The 27,916-nt window shown below is 41.8% G+C and overlaps 1 protein-coding gene across 1 annotated transcript in view; it reads right to left on the reverse strand.

Annotated features, from left to right (window-relative positions):
* The window catches only part of CDH23 (cadherin related 23), a 383,781-nt gene that overhangs the window by 140,611 nt on the left and 215,254 nt on the right, over positions 1 to 27,916 (reverse strand). The window contains exons 14-18 of the mRNA XM_081861783.1: positions 20,042 to 20,106; positions 18,551 to 18,788; positions 13,533 to 13,638; positions 13,311 to 13,438; positions 1,357 to 1,429 (exon numbers count right to left, since the gene is read on the reverse strand). Coding sequence (XP_081717909.1) covers positions 1,357 to 1,429; positions 13,311 to 13,438; positions 13,533 to 13,638; positions 18,551 to 18,788; positions 20,042 to 20,106 — 610 coding nt within the window. The remainder of the gene's footprint in view (positions 1 to 1,356; positions 1,430 to 13,310; positions 13,439 to 13,532; positions 13,639 to 18,550; positions 18,789 to 20,041; positions 20,107 to 27,916) is intronic.

The raw sequence follows: 27,916 nt of genomic DNA on the forward strand, positions 1-27,916 counted from the left end.
TTAAGTAGTAAGGATATTCCACATTTGCCACTTACTAAATTCATCCTATCACTCTATGGCAGGTGACACTGAATGGGAATAATATTACCTGCAGTGACCGTACCAGAATATATGCTGAGAGGGGCACAGAAGGGCAAAGTGAATTTCAGAGGGGGGTGGGGTCGTACTGTGGAAAACGTTAGATTTCTAGGAGGGAAATAATAATGGCAGATTTTGTTTTAATGTTCTCATTTGAAACATATTGGTCCTGAAATACCGTACTTTTCGCACCATAGGACACACTTTTTCCGTCTTAAAAACTAAGGGGAAAAGTCTGTGCATCCTATGGAGCGAATGCAGGGGGGAGGCAGGCAGGAAAAGCCCCCAAGAGCCCCACACAAGCTTCGCGCTCTTGCAGGCTTTTCCCCAGCAAGGAGAAGGGACTGACACCGCCAGTCAGTCCCTTCTCCCTCCTCTAGAAAAGCCTTGCGCAACCTCTCCAGCTGGGGGGAGGCTGCGCAAGGCTAAAGAGGAAGCCAGGGCAGCGAGCGCGATCCATCCCATTCGCTGCCCTGGCTTCCTCTTTAGCCTTCTGCGCCCTCCGGGGGGGGGGGGAGGCTGCAAAAGGCTAAAGAGGAAGCCAGGGCAGCAAGCGTGATCCATGCCGCTCGCTGCCCTGGCTTCCTCTTTAGCCTTGCGCGCCCCTCCGGCTGTGCTGGAGAGGTTTAGCTCTTGGCTGGAGAGGTTGCGCGGCTATGGATCCCGCTCGCTGTCTTGGCTTCTTTGCTCTTTGGGGCTGGGGGGGGGGGAACCTGGGCTTCCCCCGCAGCCCCGAGAAGCTCTGGGAGAAGCGGACAGGCTGCGCACAGCATGTCCGTTGCTCTTTGGGGCTGGGGAATAATTTCCCCCCCTTGGTTTTCCCCTCTAAAAACTAGGTGTGTCCTGTGGTCCGGTGCATCCAATAGAGCGAAAAATACAGTAAGTCCTATTGGTTTTGCTGGAGCTGACTTTCAAGTAAACAAGCTTAGGTTTGCAGCCTTATTTTAATTTCCGGTTCAAGATTTGTACATGAAAAGTGATTTTCATTCAAGTAGCCAAGGAATGCAGCAAGCAGAGAGACAGGTAGGGCACATGGCTCCCAGAAAGATAGAATTTTATGGCTTGAGCTGTATTCTAAGGAACAGCTTGACTTGGTGTGAACATAGCACTAAATGATGATCTAGTTTATGGTGTGGTTACAAAGAGGAGATTGGAAGTTTCCACTTGTTTTCAACGAACCGTGTTTGCTGTTATGTCAGGGCTCAGAACTATGATTAGTCTTAACTATTGCTTAGAGAAACAAGGCAGTGTCAGAAATGACAGGAGCAGCTCACAAACCTGCCATAATATCCTCCATGACTGTGATGACATAGGAAGGCTTGCTGAACGTGGGTGGGTTGTCATTTTCATCCTACAAAGATAAAAGAGAAAAAACAGCACACAACATAAACATCTAACCTAGCAGCAATAATGTTATGATGAAGCATGATGCAAAACACCTCAAAACACAGAGCAGTCTCATATATTGGAAGGAAAAAAGCGACACATTTAGTTTTTAACTACTGTTTCGTTCAGCACCCCATTTTATTTTGTTAATATAATACAAGCTTTGACACAATATGAACACTGAGCCACCAGAACAAAACATGGAATGAACATTGAGGAAACAATTCTGCATTTCAAGCTGCAATAACAGATGACCCTCTACACCTGTTTCCAAAGTCACGGGGAGATAGGGAATCTGTCTTGAAGATTGAGCTATCGGAATAAAGTTGAGTTCCGACTAAACATCAGGAAGAACTTTCTTATGAAATTAATAATAATAATAACAATAATAACAATAATAACAATAATAATAATTTTTTATTTATACCCCGCCCATCTAGCTGAGTTTCCCCAGCCACTCTGGGCGGCTTCCAATCGAGTGTTAAAAAGAACACAGCATTAACTATTTAAAACTTCCCTAAACAGGGCTGCCTTCAGATGTCTTTTAAAGATAAGATAGCTGCTTATTTCCTTCATATCTGAAGGGAGGGCGTTGCACAGGGCAGACGCCACTACCGAGAAGGCCCTCTGTCTGGTTCCCTGTAACCTCACTTCTCGCAATGAGGGAACCACCAGAAGGCCCTTGGCGCTGGATCTCATGGGGGTGGAGATGCTCCTTCAGGTATACAGGACCGAGGCCATTTAGGGCTTTAAAGGTCAACACCAACACTTTGAATTGTGCTCGGAAATGTACTAATGAACTGTTGACAGTGGAATAGACTCCCTCAGAAGGTGGTGGACTCTCCTTCCTGGAGGTTTTTAAGCAGAAGTTGAATGGCCATTTGACATGGATACTTTAGTTGAGATTCCTCCATTGCAGCAGGTTGAACAATTAGCTAACCCTCCGGGCCTCTTCCAACTGTACAATTCTATGATTCTATGATTCTGTCATGGGACTGCCAAGGAACGCCTTTGAGCTGGGGGGAGGAGATGAGTCAGAACGGGAACAGTCAGAAGGTGACGGTCAAGAAATGACGGAAGGGGGAGAGGGGGAGAGAGCTGGAGGGAGCCAGGAGGTGTCAAGGCTCTCCAATGCTGAAGCAGCACCGCACAGGGAGCTCAGGGACAGACGGAGAGCCTATTCCTGTGCAAGGATCAGAGACGTCCCATGAGGCTTGCCTGCCTCTTCTGTTGGAGGAGAAGCAGGAGAAGACCACTCCCCAAATATGAACCAGACGATTCAGATGCATAAGTTGTACTGTGCTGCTTGTACATATGTAAAATAAAGAACTGTAAATATCTCTCTGAGTGAGCAGAGGGTGCTTATTGCGAAGAGCATACACAAACCTTTACAGATTCTATGTTATCCGCATTCAGAACATTATTCTATTTTTATAGTTCAGACTCCATCTTGATACCCACACCTGTTTCAAGAGCACAACAAAATATGTAATAGTAGAAGCCAATACTTCAGAAATCCCATTGTCAATAGTGCCTTAAAGCTTGAAGAGATAAAAAGTAATAGACTGGCCTCTAGCTAACGTCGCAGTACAGAAAGTTAGGCATTTAACAACATTGCCGATTGTAGCTTGTATATGCTGGGTTCTCTCACAATGGACGCACAGGCTGGAGGAGCAATATTTCTACACTCCACAAAAAAAAAGAGAGTTTCCACTGCACACACATTGCTTCAAATGAAGAACATCTGCACATAAGCCTGACAATGTGTGAAAACATCCTTAGAACGCATTGTGACTGTATCTGGACTGGATACACTGTAGGGAGACAAAGGCACCATGCTTTCATCATTCTAGGCTCGACTTAGAGATTTGTGTACTTTCTATCTTTGATGTTTCATTCTTTTCTTTTCTTCTTGTCACAAAAGTGACAAGGCGACCAGGAGAAACAGTGAAAGGGAATGTATAGAATTCACTGGCAAAAAATGTGGTCATTAAATAAAAATGTTTCCATTCAGCATAGCATTTGTGGGGATTAATTTTTCTGACAGTAGGCATAAAACCTTTCAGAAACAAAAGTTTGCAGTGGCAAAATGTTGACAATTAGATGGTTTAATTAAATATTTAATTTCGCCAAACCATGTCCCTCATTCTCCAGTAATCTGATCCACAATGGAGGGTATTTTTTCTTTTAAAAGGATATCCAGAAAGGAAACTTTCAGCGGAAAACTTCATACACGCCCTGTTAGGATGGGACTTTATTTTTACAGGATTCAAAACCAAATCCTTGGGACACAAGATCTACCCACCCTGGAAGAATGGCAGATGCAAGTAATGGAATATATGGAAATGGCGGAAATGACTGGCAGAATCCGAGACCAGGGAGAAGAGTTGGTGGAAGAAGATTGGAAGAAATTTAAAATTTACTTACAGAAATATTGTAAAATTTTTGAATGCTAATGGCATTGAAATGAATTGAAGGGGTTCTAGCAACGAGGTTAAAAATAAGATTGGCTGGATAATTTAGATAAATTAATTGGATATGAATTTGCTGAATTAATTTTTAACAGGGATACAAAAAAGGGAGATGTGAGGAAGTCAAGAAAATAAGTGAATCAAAGATGAGAAGTAAAAAGAGGGACTTTTGTGTTTTCTTCTCTTTAAATGTGTTTTTTCTTTTCTTTTTTGAAACTATTTTTCTTTCTTATGTATTTTATAACTTTGTATTTTTATGTATTTGTTTTTATTTTCTTGTTTGTTGTTATTTTTAAAACTTAATAAAAAAATATTTTAAAAAAACAAAACAAAACCAGATCCTTGGATCACTGTGTAACATAAAGTGTTCGGGCTGAATTAGTCTCCTGCCTTGCATGCTCTCCCAATTTATCACTAGCTTTGCTATTTGCTTCCCTCACCCCTTCTTAGTTTAGTTAAGCTTGTATACAAGTGTGTGTGTGTGTGTGTGTGTGTGTGTGTGTGTATTTTCCTACCCATTAAAATTTTACTTTCCAGCATGTATTTTTTTCCAGAGGGACCAAAGAAACCTGATTTCCCAATTGTGGCTCTGCAATCAAATTAACATTATTAGAGAAAGAAAAACAGTTCTAGGGAGGACTTAAAATACTGTAATGAAATATCAAATCATTCCTAGTTTCTAGCTAGTCAGCTATTATTCAAAATATTAAATGACTGAATTTTTTACTAGTAATTTCGCCCCCCCACCTTATAATCAGTTATCTGAGGTGAAGAATACATGTATTTTAAATATTCCAAAATGTAAAGCTTAATAAAAATATAATATCTTCTGTTTTTAAGAGAAAGACTGTAATCTTTATTAATATAAAGATACTTTACTTTTCAATTCATCTCAAACCAATATATACAATTTGCATAATATTTTAAAAAAATTATATACGAAGACAAATAAATCAGCTTTATATTTAAGCATAGACTTTCTGAATGTTACTCAAGAAAAAGGCCTAGTCTAAAAGAGAAGAGATAACTGAAGCTATAACTGAAGAAGAATAAAAAATTGCCACATTTTTATATAGAGGGAACTGCTACCCTAGCCCTTAAACTTTGACTGATGTATTTGCTATTAAAGTTGATATTTTATGTAATTTCACATGCCAGTGATGCCCATCATACTATAATTAAATTGCAATCCTCTGCTATTTTTGTCTTGGAGCAGGTGGTCTTTAATCAGGCTTTTCATCACTCATGATTTCTGTAATGCCCAATACTGTGCATTGTTCTCCCTACACTATAAAATAGATCCATCATGGATAGCTCCAACTGCATGGAGCTTCACCTTTTTCTGCACATCCTTGGAGGAGGAAGAGAGTAACACCTAAAATCCATCTAAGTAAGGATGCTAAATCCCCACTTGGAATACATTTCTACGACCATATCTAAGCAAAGTGTATATGAGAAATTCTAGTCTTGCTTACTGGAGAATAAGGCGATTTGGTAGCGGCCTTCTCTGCTGCGAGAAGATGGGTGTGTGTGTGAATGTATTCATTTGAATACTTCACTCTCAAAAGCAGGGAGAGCCATTCAATAGCTGTAGCCATAGCTGAAAACTACAAAAGCCCTTAGGTGCGTGCTGAAGCATTTTAAGCATATAAGGAGGTTACTGAGATACCAGCTTGAGTATGTAACCAAAATGAAAGAATATCTACTGGTTGCTGGAGAGAAAGGGCGTACTAAGTACTGCTGGGACAGAGAGGAAATGCCCTGTATTTTCTTCCTTTTATCAAGTGGACAAGCAACCAACCTTTAATTAAAAACAAAACAACAACAACCTGCTTTAAGTGTGTCTGTGGAGACTTTTTCATTATTAATTTCAGGTACCTGCAACACAGTTACACCAAAATGTATACATGTCTCTTTCAGAATCAGCAACCCTAGTCATGCTTTATGGGTGTCAGTTTTAGCTCTGCTATAATACCTACAAAACTGAAATTATCATGGTAGTGCTAGGGCCACAAAAAGGACCCATTTCATTGTAGAAAGGAATGGCCCTGTAATATCTGCAGCTGTGGGCAATGAGGTCTTTGAAATATCACCTTCAAGCCACTTGTTGGAATCTGTCAATAATGAAGTGCACCGCTAGGGGGCGAAGTCAAACCACTAGGGAATCACAGCGCCTGCTGTGGCTGCAGAGACCGGAAAGTCGTAACTGCTGCCGCCCACATTGTTTTTGCGGCATTAGCAGTACTGAAGTGACTTCTCTGGGGTGCAGTCCTAGTGCTGTGTGTATGGAGGTCCTAGGCTGCCCAGACGACAAGACAACTTTAGCTTCACTGATGAAGCCCAAAGGAAAGCAGAGCAATATGTTTAGCACCAGCTGGACTGCAGGAGTTGTCAGAAGAAGGCCTACAAGGTGCCATCCAAGCTACTAGAAAGCTACATTTTCCTATAAAACCCTTTTAAGTCTCTGCAAGCTATTCCAGAGCCCTTGTGCACAAACAACACTGGATATAGTTTCATAGATAGCACTGTGTTGGTGAGAGACAAAGTACTTCAGCCTTTGAACATACAGAGAAGTAGAACTGAGACCTTAACATTTGGTGTAAGGATTCCAAGGGGGTGGATTTCCAGCAAGCATTCAGTCCTCTCTCTCTTATTAATCTATGCCACCAGACAGGAAATTCTAGCAGTGGCTCTGGGATGAAGAAGTTTGTAAATCAACAGTGTCCAACACAAATGAATATGTCTCCTTTATGATATACTTAAGCGTAGTTAAAGTTATTGGCTCAGTGAACAAAATGGCACCTAGAATGTCAGCAAATGAGAGCTGGAGAGAAACTTATTAGTGGTGGTATTTCCAAGGATGCTGGTATCATGCTTAATATTAGTTCTAATTCAGTAACTCCCTCTATGAAAGCTTATTGTCCCCTAATGGAAAATCTACAACACGAGTTTCATTTCTTTATTAAAAATCAACAAGCTAAGGCTGAAAAAATGGACCATCTTAGACAGTCTCTCTCTCTCACACACATGCAATCATACTTGCTCCTTCATTTCAGCTCCTTAAGTACCACTGTGAGACAATTCATCACCATCATCATATTCCACCCCCACCCCCTTCCAGTTGAAAGAGAAAATTCCTTTTGGTCAAAAGTGCAGAATGTGACAGCTACTTAAAAATCACCCATGTACAAAATCAACTAGAAGGAAATGACCTTTTCAAGTGTGGTCTTTAGACAGATGGGATTACACCGTCCAAAGAGCAGCTATGGGAAGGAGGTATTTAGCCTCAATTAAACCCCTTTGCTGCTTCTTTCTTACTCCCCCCTCCAATCTTATGTCAGGGACGAGAGAGAAAGTCAGACAAATCTTGTAGCAACAATGATCTTCACCAACTCTTTGGTCAATAAATTGCTGCCACTTGGAAGTCAGATCTTATTAGGATGCAGCTAAGATTGAAAGGTTATCAAGAGAGCAAACTCCACTGCCGATACTTTATTTTGAGCTTGAGTTTTCTTGAATCAAAATACTTGTTGTGCTTTGACAATCTGGTTTAATCCTGTGGAGTAACAGTAACACAACTCTGCTACCAATAAATATATATTTGTGTACATCACCATCCCTGATAAGAATGTTTGCATCAGGATTCAGGACAACAGCAGCTGAGGACAGCTAGCATTTGAAAAATAAACAGCTGGCTGTGATTGATTGAATGACTGATAATTTCAATCACTTCAAGGGCTAATGTGCATTTGATATTCATGTCAGAATCAGAGCGGCTTGGTTTCAGGCACCTTTAGATCTCTGGTGGTGGGGAGGGACGGAAACCAGAGAATTTGCTCATTTAATCCTCTCGAACTTCACGTAGAGGGAAATGAAGTCGTTCTGCTGTCAGACACCCAGTGTGTTTCCCCTCTTCCTTCTCTTTGCACATGCTCCCAGCTTGTGAAGGACTTGCTGGCAGGATTTTCTCTGAGCTTGGCTGTCAGTCCCAGTTGGAACACAAATGGAACAGTGCTCTTACAAACAAGGGTATCACCACCACTTACTCTAACTCACTATCCAATGATTTAAGTTCCACAGTTAGTAGAACCACTGAGCAGTGTAGAATCTTAATCTTAATCTTTTCCACACACTGCTCCAAGGTACTACCAGCTTTACCAAAGAGGAAGGCAGGGCTGAGATTCCAAGAACTGTTTCTAAAGGCATGATACATTCTTAAATTTCAAAGCATGTGTGTGTGTGTGTGTGGAGGAGCTCCTACCCAGGGATTCCCTCAAAACAGTTGCTGAGGCTCCCTTACATGACTTTCACTTCTAAAACATCCTTTCGTGGACGTTTCGTCACGATGTCTGCAAAAGTATAACAAACCTTCTACTCCATTTTATCCGAAGTGCAATATTGTGCTGCAAATAGCTGCTGCTCTTTGTTTCTTTTGTTTGCATGTTGCTATATCTGAAAACTCAATAAACAAAACTTGCTTTAAAAAATATTTATGAAGTGAGGTAGGTGACAACATGAAAGAGGGCCTTCTCAGCGGTGGCACTGCCATTGAGAAATGGTCTTCACAAGGAGATGCGCTGGCACATATTCCATATTTTCAGCACTGGAAGTATTCTGCAAAAACCAGCGCTAGAAATACCAGGAGACTGAGATGAATTTTGGTAATGTAGAGAAAGAACAGAGCCAGTGTTAGATATACAGTGGTACCTCGGGTTAAGAACTTAATTCGTTCTGGAGGTCCGTTCTTAACCTGAAACTGTTCTTAACCTGAGGTACCACTTTAGCTAATGGGGCTTCCCACTGCTGTTGCCGCAGCCGTGCGATTTTTGTTCTCATCCTGAAGCAGAGTTCTTAACCCAAGGTACTATTTCTGGGTTAGTGAAGTCTGTAACCTGAAGCGTCTGTAACTTGAAGCATCTGTAACCCGAGGTACCACTGTAGTAATGAAAAATGAGATGACTATGCAGGTAGAATCAAAAAGTATTCCAAGATTTCAAAGCTGAGGAGAAGAACAAGCAGTAGCATTATCAGGAACAAATGTGAGTGATTTTGAAAATGGCCAAGAAGCAATAATAATAAAAAAGCAGTAAGCTGTAAAGAATGGGAAGGAAGATCAGGAAAAGAACAGCATAAATATACTATCTTGGTGGTGATGGTGATGATAATTGCATTGATCTTTCTACATGGAACCTTCAGGGAGATTTGACACACTCCTATCCCAACAACCAAATGAATGTATAAATGCAGCCTTAACCAACCTGGTGCCTCCAAGTGTTTTGGACTACCCCTCCCAGCAGTCCCACTCAGTACAACATCTGGAGGGGACAAGGCCAGTAAGGGCTTATCCAATGGGACCAAATAAAAGAACTGATTCCTGATGTACTCCTACAAAAAGCAGGAAGATGAAGAAATGAAGCCACCGAGAGAAACCTTAAGGGAGTGATGAGACAGCCATGATGAAAGCCATGAGAAAACAATAGGAGCCAAAGCTAAGAAAGCGAAATAAGAAGTGAGCAGTCAGCTGCATCAAAGGCTCAAAGAAGAGTCAGAAGAAGAAGATCCACGAAGAAAAGATGGTTAGATTTTGCTGCGTGGAGTTCATTGGAAAGATGAGTTGGAGCAGCCTCCGTTAAATGAAAGGAGCAAAAGCTAGATTGGAAAGGATGAAGAACAGAATTGCTAGAAATGAAAAGAAGGCATTGTCTCAAGAAGTTTTCTTTATTAGGGGGAGAAGAAAGATGGGGGTTGTTAATTAGATGAGTAGTGTGAGGGGTGGGGGAGGGGGTATTGCTTTATTTTGTTTTTATTATGTATTTTGTGTTTTTATCTTGTATTTTTATGCTTCAAACCGCCCTGAGATCTACGGATGAAGGGCAGTATACAAATATAATTAATAATAATAATAAAAGAAATGCTTATGACCACTAGGACAGTCACTTAAATGCATAAAGGCAGAGGCTAGGATATAAATAAATAATAATCACACAACCATCTATATTAATAAACTCATTTTCCAAAGCCCTACCCTTTTGAAGTAAAAACAGCACTATCCGCGCATAATAGGGAGGTGTTAGAAGGCCTGGAGGAACATCAATGTTTGCACACCCAGACCCGCAAACCAAGCAAAACCATCCCATGTGGAATGAGAATGCTGAGTGTCTACTGTGGGCAAAGGATGGGATGGAATATCTTGGCAGAGAGAATTCCGAAGGGCAACATTTTGTTGCAAACAACATTTGTCATTATTATTGATTTCTTACATATTTTCTATTATGCCCTTAGCTATTGATCCCTTCATTATCTTATTGTCCTGGGAACAATCTCTCCTGGCTCACCTTAAGGCTCCCAGGGGACGATGGGTTGGAGAATTGGCACTTACTGGAAATGCAGGGTCATATACAGTAAAGCAAGGGTCAAGGCAGGTTATTCAGGATCAAAACAGACATAGCAAAAAGCAGACTGTCAACACCTTGGAAAGAACACTATGGCAGGCGCCGCCTCAGTAGCATGCTGAGGTCTTGTGAAGGCTGGTTGGTCTAGGCCTGATGTTAAGCCTGCCACTTCCGATGAGCTATCTGTGTTTCTTAAAGGACCATTGCTTGATTCTGCAGAAGCTGCCTCCTGCAGTCAGGGAAGGGGCAGTAAGTATTGCAGCAGGGGGTGCCCTTTGAGCCTGAGAAGTTGAGTAACGACACATCCTCTGGACTAGAAAGTCCTAGAATGGAGAATGATGGATTCCCACGTGATGCATTCTCCTTTTCCAAGTCTTCCTCTGAGAAAGAAAGGAGACTGGGGCCAGCGAACATGACTGAGGTTCTGAAAAAAATGCCTCCAACTAAGGCCAGAGAACATGAGTGCACTCTGGTGCAACAAATCCACTTAAACACACACACACACACACACACACACACACACACACACACAGAGAGAGAGAGAGATGGTTTGGAGTAAGAATTGTATGATGGGAAGTTGCACAACCTCTCAACAAACAAATCAGGACAAATGTTCGATAATGAGTGGATATTGGATAACCTGAGTGCAAAATTCGTGGAAGCAAATCAGGACAAGTGCTCAATAAACAGGTCATCTCTGGAGGAGCAACATTTGGGGATTGATATGCCCTGGTTTTAATGCAGATGCATGCCAGTGAACATGTTGCAACATTGCAGCTATTGATGCGATAAACTCCCATGACTCCATAATTATTTACACTGTGCAGGATCAAATAAATGGCAATAGTGTTCAGTGCTGCCAGTACAGTTGTACCTCAGTTTACAAACTTAATCCGTTCCGGAAGTCCGTTCTTAAACCAAAGCCGTTCTTAAACCGAGGCACGATTTCCCTAATGAGGTCTCCCGCCGCCGGTGCCCTTCCACCTTTCAGATTCCGTTCTGAGACAGAGGTAAAGTTCGCAAACCAGGACATTGCTTCCGGTAATGCGGAGTTCGTAAACCAAATAGTTCATAAACAGGGCTGTTCTTAAACTGAGGTACCACTGTATAGCTACCAATTTTTCATCCCACGTGTTCACTTCCTAATACTTTACCATATATTTGTGCGGTGGCAGGGCTGCTGGAGCAACCTGCCTTGGGCCATGCTGAGAACCAGTAGTTAAAAGCCAAGAGTGCAGAAGCAATTAAAGCAAGTAGGTGCTGTAGAGTGACTAAACGGAAAGACAGGCCTTGCCTCCGGGCAAGTTATGTGAAAACAGAGATATGCCTAGAACTGTTTAGTTAAATGTTTCAGCTTCTGCCTTCCTCAGTAATGCAGCTGGGATTTCAAGTGAATGCTGCAAAGCAAGGCAACAGTTTTCAAGAATACTAAGGATGAAATCATTCTTAGGAATGTGGGTAAGTGCAGGAGTGTTGCTTCATTTCTTTTTTTAAAGACCAAATAGAAATCAATTGTGACCTTCCAGATTAAGGGAATATTAAGGTTCAGGGAGTATTAAGGTCTTGAGTCTACAACTCCAGAAGTTTTCTCTTTCTGCTACAAGATTTGGTGGCTACTCCATCGCTATTGGCTCTGTTGAAAGACCAATTTCATCAAGCTCTTCCCTTGACTGTCATCTAGCTGCTTAGTTTATGGGGGGGGGGGAGAGATGGAGCTCTTCTTCTAGATTGCAAGCCTGAGGGCAGCAGGGACTCTCTTGTTAGTGATATCTGTAAGCCTCTCCCGCAGTCTTTTCTTTTCCAGCTGAAGAGTGGGTTTAAGGAAGGTTGAAGAGAAAGCAGCAGACAAACCTTGCTCTGTGGCTTTTGAGAGTCAGGGTGCTTCTAGACAAGGGCTTAATTTGCAAATGGGCCATTGAAATATTGCAAATGGGTTTGTTGATAACCATTTATTTTTCCCTTACCTTAATCCAGGGGGGACAATTGGATGAAATTGGGGAAATAAGAATTTAGGCTGGTGTTTCCATACCCAGGACACAGTATGGGCTTTGCAACAACAACAACAACCGCAACTTGCATGCATGCATACCTGGCACTAGGGGAACAGAGGAGGCAAGCACCCCGCAACAAGGAACTCAAACTCTCATTTGATTACCTCCCTCCCACCCTGGCCTGGTCTCTGTCATTAATATATACTGTTATTTTTCTTTCAGAGATCCTAAAATGTGGGACACAACTTGCCTACCTAGAAAGACACTTTGCTCCTTCTGTCGCCACACTCCAATTTCCCCCTGGTGCCACCACTGCATGTATAAGAAGCAACAAAAGCCCTATACGGCCTAGGACCCTTGTACCTACGGGACCGCCTCTCCTAGTATGTCCCATGGAGGACCTTACGGTCCTCAAATAAAAACATCTTGGAGATCCCGGGCCACAGGGAGGTTAGGCTGGCCTCAACCAGAGCCAGAGCTTTTTCGGCCGTGGCCCTGATCTGGTGGAATGCTCTGTCATAAGAGACTAGGGCCCTGCGGGACTTGATATCTTTCTGCAGGGCCTGCAAGACAAAGCAGTTCCACCAGGCCTTTGGCCAAGGCACAGTCTGACCCCCTCCTTTGGTAATCCTCGCAGAACTGTAGCCCTATGGTTGCCATTAATTTGACTCTGAATTGATTTTAGAATGTATTTCAATTAATTGGTTGTGATTTTATGCAAACTGTGTTATTTTTACTGTTGTTAGCCACTCTGAGCCCGGCTTCAGCTGGGGAGGGTGGGATATAAATAAATTATTATTATTATTATTTATTATTAATAACAATTCCACAAGAAATATTCATCTGGAATCACCCTTCGATAACAACACACACTACAGTGTTAATACTAAAACAGAATTAAGAAAAATATATATCAGGAGAACCATATCCTGTGCTCAGAGCAAGAACATACATTCTGGGAAGCGTAAATGGAAGGCACTGTTTGTACTTACAAACACCTCTATGGTGATGGGGACAGTACTGTTGAGTGGTGGGATTCCTGCATCCTTAGCCATTACAGTCAAATAAATAACACCATTGGGAACTTGCTCATAATCCAGAGGGCGGACAACGCTTATCACTGAAAAGGCAAGAAGCCTGTGTTGGCAATTATTGACATTAGGCATTTTAAAAGTCGAATCATAATGCACACACATGCACTGTATTGCACTCACCTCCATAACCTTCAGACAAAGTGATGTCAAAGTAACTTCTGAATGCAGAAGCATTCACAATGCTATAAGTGATCTGGTTGTTCGGAGGAGAATCTTCATCTGATGCCTAGGTAAAAACGGAAGAAATGATTTAATATTAATCTAATCTACCTACCTACTGTTATTGGAGCATTTAGATAACAAGATCTTGTAGCACAACCACCAAGTGTTTAATAAAATAAATTATAAATGTCATTAATAAACAAAAGTGTGAATATTATTATGGAGTTTGGCCAAGCCATGCCAGCCATATTCTTTGTTGGGGGATTTTAATGCTCAGGAATGGCTCGCTGATGGTTCCTCAACAGGAGCTAATGCTTGAGGTATAGAGTTCATCCCTGGAATGTGAGACTCATTGGAGGGAAATTGGTGTATAGTTCCCCACTCATGAACCAGGTTGGGACTGATCAAACATCTTTGTGTGTGAATTAAGTCTCAATAACAGCAGTTTTGGGAGAGACAGAAAACGAGAGAGAGGGAGAGAGATGAGCTGTAACCTGAAGGTGCCATGGGGTGCAAGTACCTTTCTGAGGATCTGACGTGGGGAAACGGATTTGCCAACTACTATAGGGAAGCGCATGCTTCTTGCCTCCAGCTATGCCCTACTTGTATATTTATAAATGAACCAAATGCTGCAAAAACATCATATGCCTATAGTGATCTCTTCTCCAAAAGGAAGCCTAAGTGTTGTCCCTGGAACTTTTCCCTCCTTACAAAAGTATGAAATGCATAAATGCACATGTTAGCTTTAGTTGGTTTCTCAGGTATTTCCCACGAAATTCTAGCAAAATTCGCAGCATATTCTGGGTAGGGTTGCTGATGGTTTTTTTTTTTTTTTTTTTTTTTTTTTTTAGTGCTCCACTTGTCAATTTTATTGTGAGGAAATCATTCTTTCAGTGAATAGGGACTGATTAGGTTCTACATGATACTGGAACAGGTGCTATAAGCAATATTGCCCAATCCTTCAAGAGCAGGTCTAATGTTTGGGAAGGAAAAGCTAAGTTAACACTTTGACTAAAGGGCTGGAGCACTTCTCCACCTAACGAATCTGCTCCTAATGACGGGCTGTGGAAGATTTGCTGGCTGGGAATAACTCTAACCGGACAAACCAAATAGCAGGCTCAGGCCTTCCTGAAACTCCCTTGCTCACCAAGTGAAACCATTTTGATGGTGAAAACTGCCTGCCTACAAAGAGTATCAGTTTATCAGAAAGGAGCTGTGCAGTGTGAAAACACTCTGAAGATCACTTTAAAACCACACACACCCTGAGGCTACTCTAAACAGTGCTCACGGAAACATGTAATCTTTATTGCCTCCCAGAAGGGGAAAGCTTAGGATCGTATCAGCAAGATACAGGCCAACTGCCTTCCTCCCAAAAGTCACTCTCTTGAATGACTGAAAAGAGAATAATGTAAGTAATGAGTGCATTCAGACGAATCCTTTCTTTCTAATGAGCATATGCTTTTCAGTCTGCATTTAGAGCAGCTCAAATAATGGAAAATCTTCCTGACTTTCTTCCCTGCTCTGCTCATTGCTTTGTGTACATTTGTGTAGCTTGTGCAAGCTTTGTAATGCCAATGAACAAGGGCTGAAGCGGGATGTGCTCTCAACTCATGCACTTCAAACACATCCAAATGGAAGTGCTGCTCCTATCAGTAAGGCTACATTTTCCTTTAATGGCGCATTTATGTTGCTGCAGCTTTCACAAGAAACTCCTAAGTGAGGAGGATACAGGGACTCAGGAGTAATGGGAAGACAGCTCTCCCTGCTTCATGTGCTCTGGTTACTTAGACAAATGATAACACCCTTCCAATCCCGTCACTGAAATTCAGAGAGCCTCAAGGGAATTCCCAATCACTTGGAGGGCAATGAAATCTGATTCAGTAAATCCTGGGCCTGAAGCATAGTGAGAGCTACCTGAGTCACCTCATAATGAACTCATTTTCCTTGTAAGCTTTCTTAGAGGATTCTCAATAAAAAGCTCAGGATTTATCCCACAAACCTGCACCCCTCTCCAAGCAAGTTTACTTATTCCAACTCAGCCTTGGTGGCAAAAAGAGGAAGGAGGCGCTTGTAGGTCTAAATTCGGCCTTAAGCTCGGGCTCATTTTTGTGTGTGTTAAGTCCTCGTTTTAATGAGAGTTTCTCCTCATACACACATTTGTATGCAACTTTGCCTCATATACACATTTTTGCAAAACAAAATTATCTGATACAATACATTTTCACTAATATATGCATTTTAATGCACACTTTATCTTATTTCAAAGTCTGGCCATGGCTCAGTTCCCACATTGTTTTGGAAAGTGAGAATTAAGTATATCCACCTTTAAATGTGAACAGAATCAAATTTATCCCTAATTAGGAGTGGCCAGGTTCTAAGGCTGAATCTTATGAGGCCTATCAGGTTTCCAGCTTGGCCTCCTTGCCACCAATTCCTCCTGCCCTCCCCATTGGCAAGACTCTATTTGCTGGGTGGGTGTGGGTATGTGGATTGGCAAGGAGTAAGCGACTCATTTAGAAGTTGGATCTGAATTCAGAGGTGGCATGGGCTCACTTTGTAATGGCCATGGCTTCCTGAACTGGACAACCTCACATTCAGAACCCCAACTACCTCTTTCAAAAATTCGCCATGATATCTAGTGAAGTACATAGTAAGGCAGAAAAGATGGGGAGCAAACACCAAGAACTGTGGAGCATGGTAGGTTGCAAGAGTCATATAAACCATCTGAAGGAGTAGATGGAAGGGATTCCAAGCTTTATCCTTCTCATATGCTTGACTCCTATTTCATTTCTGTTTAATTGCCTCCATGAACAGTGCTGTGTTCTTGTGGCAAAGCTTCCCAGCATTAGAATATCATCACTGCTCTATTACGTGTAACCAGCTAGGAAACTGAAGAGACAAATAAAGTGCCTGACCCCTGCTAAGAATGACTATTACCAAACTGACTACACATGCATACAAATGACCAACCACTGGCCCAGTCCACAAGTAACACTAAGCCAAACCATTGCTAGGCATGAGTGACCAAATGTGTCTACGCTGGGAGGAGATTGTGGCTGCTTTGTTCCTCTCCATTTGTTTTGCTGCTGTGCTAAGATCCTGTGCTAAGTTGTGTCATTCAAACCTGGGCTCGTGGCTTATCATTCTCCACACAAACCATAGAACTGAAGTTTGTCCTATGACTTACAACACATTAAGCCAAGCCAAACCTTTGCCAAGCTTTGCACAGTGCAGCAGCAAAAGGAGGAGCAAAGCCATCAATCACAATCTCCTCTTCAGGAGCCCACTTATTTACTCATTCACACTAAACCATGGTTTGGCTTAGATTTATGCATAAGCACATCTGCACCTGATGTAGAATAGAAATCTTCCTACATTTAGCAGGATAAGACAAATGAACCAACTACTCCAGGGTGACCAAATTCACCTCAGAGTTTAGTTATTTCTCTGAGTTCTAGCTCTTCCTCACTTAGACTCTGCAAATTAACCACTGCATTTCAGCATTCTTATTACTGGTCTCACCCCAAAGCTTCTTCATCTATATATCCAATCATATGACCTCATAAACTCTGTCCCTGCCTTTCTCAGGCAATCTGTATAAATCACATGACCAAAGTTAGCCTATTAAAAATTTCAGCCCCTCTCTCATAAGTCTTCTAAACATAAAGAGAACTCAAGAGTTTTTGTTGTTTATGCTTTTAGTTCCTGCTCTGGGTGCCTGATAAATGATTTCCAAAAACACATCATTTAATTTTTTTAAGAAATCATTTGGAACATATGCAAAAACATCTCAAGGAAGCCGCAAATAAATAATGGGAGATAAAATGAATATAATTATTATATAACCAGCCTTCCCCCCCTCTTTTTAATCTGCCTATCATGGCTTATCTGAATCTGTTGTGAAAGCTGATCAATAATAATGATGCCCCAAACCTCTGCATACTATTATCCCTAGTGGAGCAGGTGTTTTCTGTGGTATGCCATAGGGCTACTGTCAGGAGAGGGAGTGCCAATTTTCTTTATGCAGCTTGTTTACCTTCCTCCTCTTGAATACTGATGAGCTAAAACAGGGGAGCACGTCTTGTAAAAATAATTGTTTCCTGAGAACAAAACGATCACCTTACATTTGGGCATTTTTCTGCACCCATTTGTAAAATGGTACAGTATATACTCTCATAATGGGGTGGGTCGCAAGGGTTGAACAATGTAGGGGGGAATGATGCTCCCATTCCAATCGGCATCTGACGGCAGATGTTGTTCCTCTCTATATTGCCATAACTTTCTGTGAGATTTGCATTGAGATGGGCATCCCTACAAGAGAGAGCATGGCTTGGTTGCTTCAGCAATGAGGGCATATTCCCTTCTCCCCACAAGCAGCAGATGATCAGCAGATGAAAACAAGCGTGGGGAAAAAATGAAAGAAAAGAAAATGGGAAAAATGAACCACACAAAAAATCCAAAGGACACTACCCTAGAATGTTCAGGACAGGTTTTGTCTCTAGTGGATTGCCCCCCTCCCCACAAAACAAACCCCTTTCTGAAATGGTGATGCAATCTGTACACTTGATGAACATTTCTCAGAACACATTGCCTACAAAAATAGTTCCATCTGGACATAGAAGAAGAAGAGTTTGGATTTGATATCCCGCTTTATCACTACCCGAAGGAGTCTCAAAGCAGCTAACATTCTCCTTTCCCTTCCTCCCCCACAACAAACACTCTGTGAGGTGAGTGGGGCTGAGAGACTTCAGAGAAGTGTGACTAGCCCAAGGTCACCCAGCAGCTGCATGTGCAGGAGTGGAGACACAAACCCGGTCCCCCAGATTACGAATCTACCACTCTTAACCACTACACCACACTGGCTCTCATGGTTTCTAGCAACATACATAGCGGTCATGTTGGTGGCCTTTAATTTAATGTTCACTCTACATATTCTGGACACATGAGATACATATATCTAAGCCACAATTTCTTACCCTCACACGGACCACCTGAGTGACTGAAGGCTCATTTTCCCGCAGAGCCCCCAAATAAGAATCCTTCTGAAAGGTGGGGACATTGTCATTGACATCCAGGACGTTAATTCGGACTCTCCCTGTGGTCTCTTCCCCACCTCCATCTCTGGCAATAACAGTCAATGTGTAACGCTGGGTTGTCTCGAAGTCCAGCCGGCCAATCAACGTGATTACACCTGTATCTTTGTCCAGTGAGAATCTGGAGACAAAAACAGCAAATAAATGCTATTTAAGGAAACCTACCAAGTCAAATTGCGCACCTGGAACCAGCAGGGGGAAAGCAGATGGAGCTGGAGGCTAATTTTTAGCAGGAAAGCAGCCAGCAAGGAAAGGGTTGAACACCACATGTCCCCCACCGACTCCTCCATTCAAGAGATGCAACCACCCTAGGCTGCTTTCTCATTATAAATGCACACATATGTACATTGGGACATCATTGCACACATTAAATGGACAGAAAATCTCCTCTGTGTGTGAACAGAATCCTAGCTATTCCAGTCAAGAGGCAGAGACCTTAATGAACCAACTAAGAGATCTCAAAGGGCCTAGTGAGCCTTCCTTATGATTTGGTAGCATTTTCAGGAGTTCCCAAACATTAATTATCTTCCAGCCTGGCTGCCTGATAAACAAGGACCTCAGTTCTGGACACTCCAATGCAAGGCCAGTAACCTTGGATGCAGGATGGCCAGAACTTGACAGTTCTGTTCCATAATTAGTTTGTAATGTGAACTACAGCATTTGCTCCATAAATAGTTCATACATAAACTTTACATTGGAATTTACATTGGGAATAAGGGGTGAAGGGTGGAACCAAATCAACCTGACCTGAAGGTTGAAGTGGGAATCAAAGGCTGTTGCGGGGAGGAAGGGGGCCTGCTTTGAATCATGCCAGGTGGGTGCAGAGCCCAGGACACCCTAGAAGTTAGCCCCTGCAATCTCCACCCTAGGGGTGGGAAGAGACCAGCAGTGACTCCTATTCACCAAGAGGCCGCTGTGAAGGTGGCATTGGGCGGGTGGCTGTTGAGAAGGTGACAGATCCAGTCTCCAAGGAGCGTGCCACAATGATCACTGGTACTGTGGCAGCAGCAGCAGGCGACACATTCCTTGGAAGCTGGGTCTGCTATCCTCAGCTTGCCTCATGGGTGGGCCAGCCCTGCTCCTTGGACAGTAAACAGTGATTTTCTTTGCTTGGTTTCTTCAGCGGGTTTCACCAGCAAGCAGAGGAGAGACACATTCAGAGCAATCCAGAACTAACAATTTTGTTAACTGGGTGAATACCCACTTTCCAGATCAAATCCCGGGAAACATACGATGATAGAAGATCCTTATCTGTTGTCATAGTTTTGCACAAGTTCAGCTGCTATGAAGGAAGGAAACAACACTATAAACAACAAGAATCAGAACCACACTAGGATAAATTGAGGAACCCCTAGAGATAGCAGTGGTACTTACCTGTCAGGATCATCACTGAAATAATAGCTAACTTTCCCATAAGAGCCCACATCATTGTCTGTAGCCTAAAAATTAAGGAAAGAAATCAATGCTAGTAGTAAAAATATTTATGAGAAGGAAATCTCATAGTATATTAAAGCATATTTGAAAATCATGCAAGAGAATCTAATCAAAATCGAGTTGGCCTAGGGCAAAACCATTAATCTTATTAATAGTATCACTTTTTTCTTTTAAGTTACATATCCATTTCCTGGCACCACCACCAGTTAAAACTGCATAGAAAAGAGACAGTGTAACCTAGCCAGAATCAGCTCGCAATAAATTTGTTGAACTTTCCATTTCTAATCACTCTGATTTGGGGTACAAATTGAGCCCATGTGGGCTACGGGGCTTATTTCTTTTTCAAAGTTTTGTAGCAAGTTTATTACACTTCTTCAATGCATATTTCCAAAAGGGACTTGAGGAATCTCACAGCAATTTAAAATATACTAAAATTAAAATGAGAAGACGATACAAAGCTGTATAAGCAGTATCACCACGTCAGACAAAACATCCTCTTCTCTTACTCCTCAGCTCCGCTTAACCATCTTGACTTTGTGAGTCCTCCATACCTTTATCCTGAACAACTGGCATTGGCAACAGTTATCACCACCTATGCATCACTTCCACAAGGCTACATTTTATTCCAAATGCATATGGTAGGGAGTTCTGTGACTTTTATAAGATGATAGGATTACTTTCTTCATAGACTACTTTCTTCATAGGCTAAAAATCTAGTTTGGTATCTGGGCCCTGTTTTCTCCAGTGCAACTGTTATTTCCACTTCTATAGTTCTGCAACCTTCAAAACCATTCCTGTTGGAATTCTTAAGTAAAAATATACTGCCGCTTGCACACCATGACTTATTATGTATGTTCTCTGCATGCAGAGAATTACTGATATGAAAAATATACCCGAGTCAAAAACCTGTAAGGTTGAAAAAGTCAAGGAAAACAGCCATGAAGGCCCAGATACTTGAATTTCATAAGAGCATAAACAGAAGGAAGATTTAAAAACTCCACATAAAGGAACTTTATTTTAGATAAGAACTGTAACTTTGTCATGGATGAAAGTTGTAAAAGAAAACAGCCAGGGGTGTTTCTGACAAGTGTGTTATTTACACAAAGGAGCCGATTCAGGTAACTGGAGTCAATTCTCATCTTTAATGACATGTTGATGTCATCAATGATCCCACTTCCATAATAGTTGAATTTTGGGACACTCCCACCACATGTGGAGGTATGTGCCTGAGGAGGTGCACCCTCTCCAGCATTTTGGTGAGGTTCCTGGGTGTATTAGCGCTAGTTTCCTTGGTGTTAGGTACCACCTGTAGGTGAGTTTCAGTGTGAGTTCTTTTCTTTTTGTTGATATGGATTTAAAGGGGGGTTTAGACCACATTCTGGTCCATTGAGTGGGGTTAATCTCATAGCCTATGTCATTCTCCCATTGTTTTTTGATTGTGTCTAGGGGATTTGCGGGATTTTGGAGTAGTATTTTGTATATTGCGGATACCGTCCCTTTACCGTTTCCCTTTGTTGTTAGGAGTAGGTTTTCGAAGGCTGTCAGGGGCCTAGTTGCTGCTGATTTTACTGTTGGGTTGTTTAAGAAGGCATGTAGTTGGTGTTGTGTTAACCAGGTCATTTGGGTGTCTTCTAGTTTGTCTTGTATTTCTTGTGTTGACAAGGGTTTGTTATTTTTATAAAAGTCTATTAGGCGATATAAGCCTTTGGTTCGCCAGGTTTTTATCTGGAGGTTTTGTGCTGCATGGTGGAATAATGGGTGGTACGCCAGGGGGATTAGTGGGGATGGGGTTGGGGAGAGTTTGCCTATTTGTGTTTTCCATGCTTTGAGCATGGTCTGTGTGTACCTGTTAAGTGTTGTGGGAATTTTCTTTAGTTTGTTTGGGAGGAGTGGGTATGTTGTGGTGCAGGTGTTTTCAATTGTGTCCCTCTCTAGGTGTACCCATTGTTTTGTCTCATCTTCTAGTATATATGGGATTATATGGCGTATTTGGTTGGCATTGTAATATGCTTCTATGTTGGGGATTCCCCATCCTCCTTCTGAGGTGGGGAGGTGCAGGTATTTGGGGCTTATTCTTGGTTTTTTATGTGAGAAGATGAAGGAGTGTAGTTTTCTCTGCCAACTGCGAAGTTGTGTTGAGGGGATCCAGATTGGGAGGGTTTGGAATAGGTAAGTTAGTTTTGGGAGTGTGATCATTTTGATCATGGCTATTTTGTCTGAGAGAGTGAAATTCGTGTTATTCCATCTCTTTAGGTCTTTGTTAATTTGTCGCCACAGGGGCTTGTAGTTGTGGAGGTACAGTTTATTGAGGTTTCTGGTTATTTGTACCCCTAGGTATCTGAACTTGGTGTGCAAAGTTTTATTTTGGTGACCTTCGTGAGTTCTTTTTGGGTGTGAGGAGGGGTGTTGAAGCACATAGCTTCTGACTTTGTAAAATTTACCTGTAGGCCCGACACCATTGCAAATGTGTTGAGTTCTCTGATTAGGGAGGTTGCTGTGCTTATGGGGTCTGGTGTTGTGACCATTAGGTCATCTGCAAAGAGCCCTAATTTATAGGTTCTGCCTTTTATTTCCACTCCCTTGATGTCTGTGGCTGCTCGGATGCGGATTGCTAAGGGTTCCAGAGCCAGGATAAATAAGAAGGGAGACAGTGGGCATCCTTGTTTTGTGCCTCTTTGGATAGCTATAGTATTAGAATCCATATTGTTAGTTCTGCATTTTGCTGAGGCTTGGGAGTATATTTGTTTGAGGATTTGTAGGAAGTTGGGGCCAAATTTCATGTTAGTTAGTACTGCTAATATGTATTTCCACTCCAAGCAATCAAAGGCTTTGAGGATGTCTAGGGACATGATTGTCAATGGGAGTTTCGTTGCCTTGCTGTGTTCGATCAGGTTCAGATGATCCCACTTCCATATGTGATGAATCAACTCTCACACCTCAGGAATAAAATGTTTTTTGTCTCTTTTGTAAGAAATATATACTTTTTTGTGCATTCTGCCATTTCCATGGAGAGGCTGTCTCCCTTTTTGGACTACATCTCCCATCAGCCCCAGCAGGCGTAACTGTACTGTAATCTAAAACATCTGGAGGATGCCAATTCTATGAAGGATGATCTAGACTACCAAACCCCGAAGAGGATGTGAATCTCAACAGGTGCTTAAGAAAAAGTATGCTTTATTGAGGAAAGCACTCCTGCTTACAGTTCTTATGTATGCCTGATGTGTTTGGAGTATAAATCATAGGAATTATCATCCCTTCTTTATCTCCTGAATGGGGAGTTCCTATGTGTTTTGGGAGAGCACTTGTGATATGAGCCTCTGATAAGAGTGGTTATACTTGAAATGCACTAGCTGCTTTCATGAATAAAACATACTTCTTTTCCTCAGCACATTTTGAAGTTAACTCCTCCCGTCACCTTTTGTATTTGAAGCCATACATGGGGAACATTGGAGTCTGCATGACAGCATGAATCTGTTCTTAGTACGGATTACTGGCACATTCCTTAGATTTTGGTACTTGTAAAGAATGAGTGAATGTATACACACACATCCACACACATATTTTATTTGTATTTATGATTAGGGATGTCAGAGGAATCCTTTGAAAATAAGACATCCAAGGTCTATTTCTGCACACCAATTTGATCCACATTTCTTTACTGACTTACTGAGAAAGCTACTTATCTAAGTCTCCACAATAATTCTTCTTTTTCCTGCTACTACTACTATTTGTTACCACCCCTTCACTCTAAGGTTCCAGGGCAAATTACAGATTAAAAACAACATTTAAAAATTAAAACAGCTAACCACGAATCTTTGAGTGGTTTTAAAAAACCAAAACAAAACAGGCACACATGATATATAAATAGACACAAAAACTAGTTTGCAAGAAACATTACTTATGTATTAATTCATGTATACTGGTGCCCCTTTGCTGTTCTTGTTTCTTAATGCTGACAAATCTAACAGGCCTACCTATTGCATTATCTTTAAGAGGGTACATACAGGGAAGGCAATTAATCTGTAAGTATATATTGATATGTCTTGTCTATTCTGGGCTATGTAAAAATCTGTATATTTTTGCAACAGAGGACAATGAAAGGGAACACAGACTTACGCAATACACACACATACACAACTGCAGTTGAAAATGTAAACTGAATTAAACCAGATGGAAGTGTCAATGAACTGAGGAATGCTTGTACATCCTAATTTATGATAATACCAAGTTAAATCAATGGGATAGTTGTCACTAACTGGTACAAGGGGGCATAGTTGATTATGAAGTTCTGTTGTTCACAACTTTTCTAGGAGTGCTACAAGTTAATGCATAAGGAACAGTAAGGGGAGACAAGAGGGAGTCTCACTCTCAGTAGAATCTGAGACCTTCATCACCAGGATGATGTCCTTGCAAATCTTATAAAGCCATGACAGATTTCACAATCTGGTCATGGCAAAAAATAACAGCAGCCTTCCCAGGAAAGCGGGTAAAGCTCACAGTGTCACTCTTCGTGAGCAAAGCAAGATTTGTGGGTGTTTTAAAGTCTCGGCTCTAATGAATATATAAAATATGCATGAATGGCAGCAAAGGCAAAGGGGACAAATTTGTATTTTAAAATGAGAAATATGGAATAAAATACCAAACCATCTTGTTTTTTAACTTATTTTCTAAATTGATTTCTGTCTGAGCTTCTTAGAGGATGATGGATGTGAGTAAAAGCAGTGTAAAAAAACACACACACTTCATGCCCAAATTCAAAGGGCTCTACGAGTTACATATACTTGAGAGCTCTGCTCTAACTTTCTTTTATATATCTTTGGCCTTGCCTGTATTTGAAGAGACCATGATGAGGGGACCACAAAAGTTTGGATCTTTTTCTATTCTAAGCTTAGTGATGGTAGTAATGGCTGGAGACAGATGCAGCGGATGAAGGAAGTGGCTTCAACAGATGGAGCCTGAGACAGGTGTAAGTGAAAATATAGAAAACTATGTCAGAGAATCCAGCTATATGTTGAATACCTTTTCAACCTGCTGAGTTGCATGTTTGCATCACTTCTGGTTGAGCAGCCTTATTCCAGAGCACACGTTACATTTAATTATATACCTTCTATATAATATTTTATCTGTGTAAAAATGAAACCTTAATTGTAAAAAAAAACCAACCACAACCAATATGCCATTAGGACTTAACTTCTCACTTAGATGTTAATCTCATTTTAGCCCCACGACTTTTTTTCCATCCGGAATTTTCCGGAACTCATTTATGTCACCTCTCAGGTGGGCACCATTGACATTCTAAGAGAATGAGGGAGGTGCTCGTGGTGAGTTCTGTCACCTCTTTTTCTAGAAAAATAGCAATGCTAACCCCCCCCCCCTTGATGTGCTTTTTATTGTGCCTTCATAATGACTGGTGGTCATGATTGTATTGTGAGCTCAATATCAATATTATCTGTACCTTCGAAAATTTTGGGGCAGATATGCTACTTTGTTTTAGTGCATGCCTCACAGCTTCCTCCTGGAAACCCACAATTTTTCATACCATGAGTATTCTTCTTGCCCCCCACTCTTTTGGGAGAGAGGTATGTTTCTGGTTCTGGTTTTGTTGTGCTACATGGCAAGATGGATGCTCCAGACAGCAGTAATACAGTAACATTGCAGAGGCATTGCAGAACAACTAATAAAGCAAACTTTGTGGAGAGCCCAGCATATATCCACCATCAATGCACTATTATTGCATCAGTGAGATGTCACATAATACACCTGCAAAAGAACACCAATTTGGAGGTGCCCTGAGATGGATGACACCATATGCTTTACTGCAGGTGTGTGTACGCGCGCACACACACACACACATTATAACAGACACACCACTGTTGAGCTATCATCAAGGACCTTTGCACACGGCTCCACTTTCAAGTGAAAATTCTTGCGATTTTTCACTGTACGTCAAATAACAAAACCCATTCTGATTTTGGGAAGCACAGCGCATTAATAATTAAACACAGGCAAACACATAGCTGCTTGTTCTTTAACTGCATAATTTCACTGAGGGGAAAGTGCTGTTGCAAACATGTTAATGGGTCAGTGCCCCAGTTTTGAGGTCTGTCAATTAAGATCAACAATCTCTCACGAGTTTATTGAAACCCAATTACTTGTCTGAACCCACCAATTGGCTAAGGGATTACAAAGCGTCAGAATAAGAACGTTTCACAGTGAGTTCCAAAAGGCCAAGTTAGGAGGGTGAAATACCATAGTGTGGCTTTTAAGGGACCTTTGCATCTCAGGGTCGGCCAACTATTTGATATTTAAGCATTTTGTACGATAAGCTTAGAAGATTTGAACTTTGTTGGAAGGAGATCAAAATGTGCCATCTGCTTGGTTTTTCTCTTTCTCCTCCCCTGCCTTCCCCCACAAGCAACCAAAGGCTTTCTCTTCCTTTAATTGTACCGTCTTCTAGTCAGCAATACTGCTGCTTGGTTTGGCAGGGGTTGCCTGGTAGGATGCTGATGTACCTATCAATTTGCAACCCTTCAATCCCATGCAGCAGACTTTCCAGGTGTTTAACCTGCCCTGCCAGCTGGAGGCTAAGAGAGTTGCAATTTCCTCTTGGGTGGGTTATTGTCACAGTATGGCCTCGCAAAATCAGACTTCAGTTTTCATTGGCTCCAAACATGTCTTTGGGAAAAGGGTTCCTTGTATCCTTGGATAAAATGTGTCACACCTCATTAGGGAGAAGGCTAACGAGCTGGTCATGCAAGATGGCCACTTCCTCATGTTCAGTCCTATACTTTCCTTTGGCAGATAGCTCTCAGGCTGCTGCAAGCTAATGTGGCTGGTTCATCTGACTGCAGGTATCCAGATGGTCCGTCAGCCAAATAGTCCCTGGAGAACAAGCCATTCTGCAAAAAAGGGGCCCGATTTCTGGGTACAACTCTATGCTTCATGTTTTACCTCCCCCCCCCCACCCCGTCAAGAGACAGAGTCTAAAATCTCCATAAACATTATTAGAATAATTTTTAAATTATAGACTTCTCAGGCATAACCACCCACTCCAGTCTCCTTTTTCTTTGTTGATTGCGGGTGCATTCATTGCCAGACATAATATAATAATGGTTGCCAGTTGCAATGTAAAAAAAGAGACATGAGGGATTGACCAAATATGATCCGTGTGCTCTGAAACAGTGCTGGCCTTCAGCACCAAGGCTGGAGAAAGACAGTAGTTTTTAAGGAAGCTGAAACTAGTGGATATGAATAGGTATGGGCACAACAAATGGAGGTAATACAGCATGCCTTCAACTTTTAGGTTTCGATCCAGAAACAAATCAGCAACCAACAGAGCTCATGTAGGATTTATGTTAGATTCTTCCACAGGCAGTGTCCAATAAAAGCTTTGCTGATATCTTCAACTTGTTAATACTACAACCTGTCCCTTAGCTGGGAGTTTTAAAAATGGCTACTGTCATTTTATAGTGCACACCCCTCCTTTTGGGAATCAACGAACTAGTACTGGCTTCCTTCTCATGTGTATTCCATTGCCTTGCATTTTAAAACAAGCTCGACGGATGCATAAGGCAGAAATCATGCCCTTGGAAAAAGGAATGGTTCAGCACTTAAGAGTGATTAATTCAAACCAAGCAACTTAGAGAATGGGAAAACTCTCCTACACTAGACTTCCCAACCCCTCTTGCTCTCCTGGCTTCAGGGATAGCCGCCAGAAGCCTCCGGAGCGCAGCAGGAGCGCCCACTGCGCTCTGGAGGCTTCGCGTTGCTTTCGCTGAAGCTAGGAGAACAAGAGGGATCAGTGTGCACCAATCC

This window comes from Podarcis erhardii, assembly GCF_964252035.2.
Source record: "Podarcis erhardii genome assembly, chromosome: 5".
NCBI classification, from domain to species: Eukaryota; Metazoa; Chordata; class Lepidosauria; order Squamata; family Lacertidae; genus Podarcis; species Podarcis erhardii.